We start from the raw sequence: 1325 nt of genomic DNA on the forward strand, positions 1-1325 counted from the left end.
CTGTGTCTTTTTGATAAGTTGTACAGTTTGGTGAAAAACATGGACTTGTGTTTCATTGACGAGCTAGGGCAACTGCAGTGATCAAACTCGTTTCCAGATTTTTAACTGCAGTTAACACTTTACAGCAATTAAAACTGCAGTAGGCATTCATTATTTTTTTTTTAAATTTTTTTTTTATCTAGGGGCTTTCTCTGATTATTCTAAAAGTTTGCCTTACTCACTGGAAGTTATGTCATATCACCATAGAATGAAATTATGCAGAAACATATAACCAGACTTATCTGTTATGTTACTAAGCGTTTTTGTTTACCCATCTAGACAGATTGGAACATTCTTTTTAACAAACGTCACATGAAACTATATAATTGCTCTGACTCACACTTATTCTGTTCCCTGTGGCTTTATCATTTTAGATCTGTAAATCCAGGTTCCAGCCCTATCCATGCAGGTGTAGCTGCTGTCCCTGGGGCAGTCCCAGAAGATGATTCCAACTTACTTTTATCTGACATAGATGGTGGTTGTTTGCAGCAATCACAAGCAGGAGATGCTTCAGATGGTGGTGCTCTTCAAACATGCCCAGAGCATGCAGGGCCAGGCCGTGACGCAGCCGAGCTTCAAGATTTCAAGGCCCAAAACCGACGTTTGCTGCCCAATTTAAAGAATCCTCTACACATCATTGACGGACCAGAGCAGCGCTACTTCATTGGCATCATTGACATTTTCACAGTTTACGGTTTTAAGAAGCGGCTGGAGCATTTGTGGAAGAGGCTGAGGCATCCAGGGCGCTCCTTCTCAACTGTCAGTCCACAGACTTACTGCCTCAGGCTATGTCAGTGGATACAGGACCATACCAAGTAGACCCTGGATGAGTGGTGGAGACTTAACCACCAACTCTCACTGAGCACGTTTATACTGTATATCTGTATCATGGCACCAATCCTTTTATCTTTCCACATGCTCAAAACACAAGACTGACACCCATAGCTCTATGTTTGGGTCTTATTTATGAGCATAAATAACAGACATTTTGAGCACAGAAAAATATTTTCTGCAGGCACGTAAACAATATTTTATAGAGAAATTATCAAGCAATACAAAGAGTGGTGAAAGACGGTCAATAATTTATTTTGAGCAAACAGAAAATTATTCTGTACTCGCTCAATTTGGTATGGACTAAATATGCCTTTTTGTATAACAGCTAAATAAAAGACAGACTGCAAATGTACGGTACCATATTGCATAAAAGTTACTTAGTACAGCCTTAAAGGAGATGCAAACAAACTATAATAACAAATATATAATGTTGTTTAAAGGTCCAGTGTATA

General features: G+C 39.1%; 1 protein-coding gene across 1 annotated transcript in view; it reads left to right on the forward strand.

Annotated features, from left to right (window-relative positions):
* pip5kl1 (phosphatidylinositol-4-phosphate 5-kinase-like 1) overlaps positions 1-1317 on the forward strand; it is a 14968-nt gene extending 13651 nt beyond the window's left edge. The window contains 1 exon segment of the mRNA XM_035668216.1: positions 620-1317. Coding sequence (XP_035524109.1) covers positions 620-858 — 239 coding nt within the window. The 3' untranslated portion in view covers positions 859-1317.
* The last annotated feature ends 8 nt before the right edge of the window (positions 1318-1325 follow it).

This window comes from Morone saxatilis, unplaced genomic scaffold (assembly GCF_004916995.1).
Source record: "Morone saxatilis isolate NCDOM2014 unplaced genomic scaffold, NCSU_SB_2.0 Contig21, whole genome shotgun sequence".
NCBI lineage: Eukaryota > Metazoa > Chordata > Actinopteri > Moronidae > Morone > Morone saxatilis.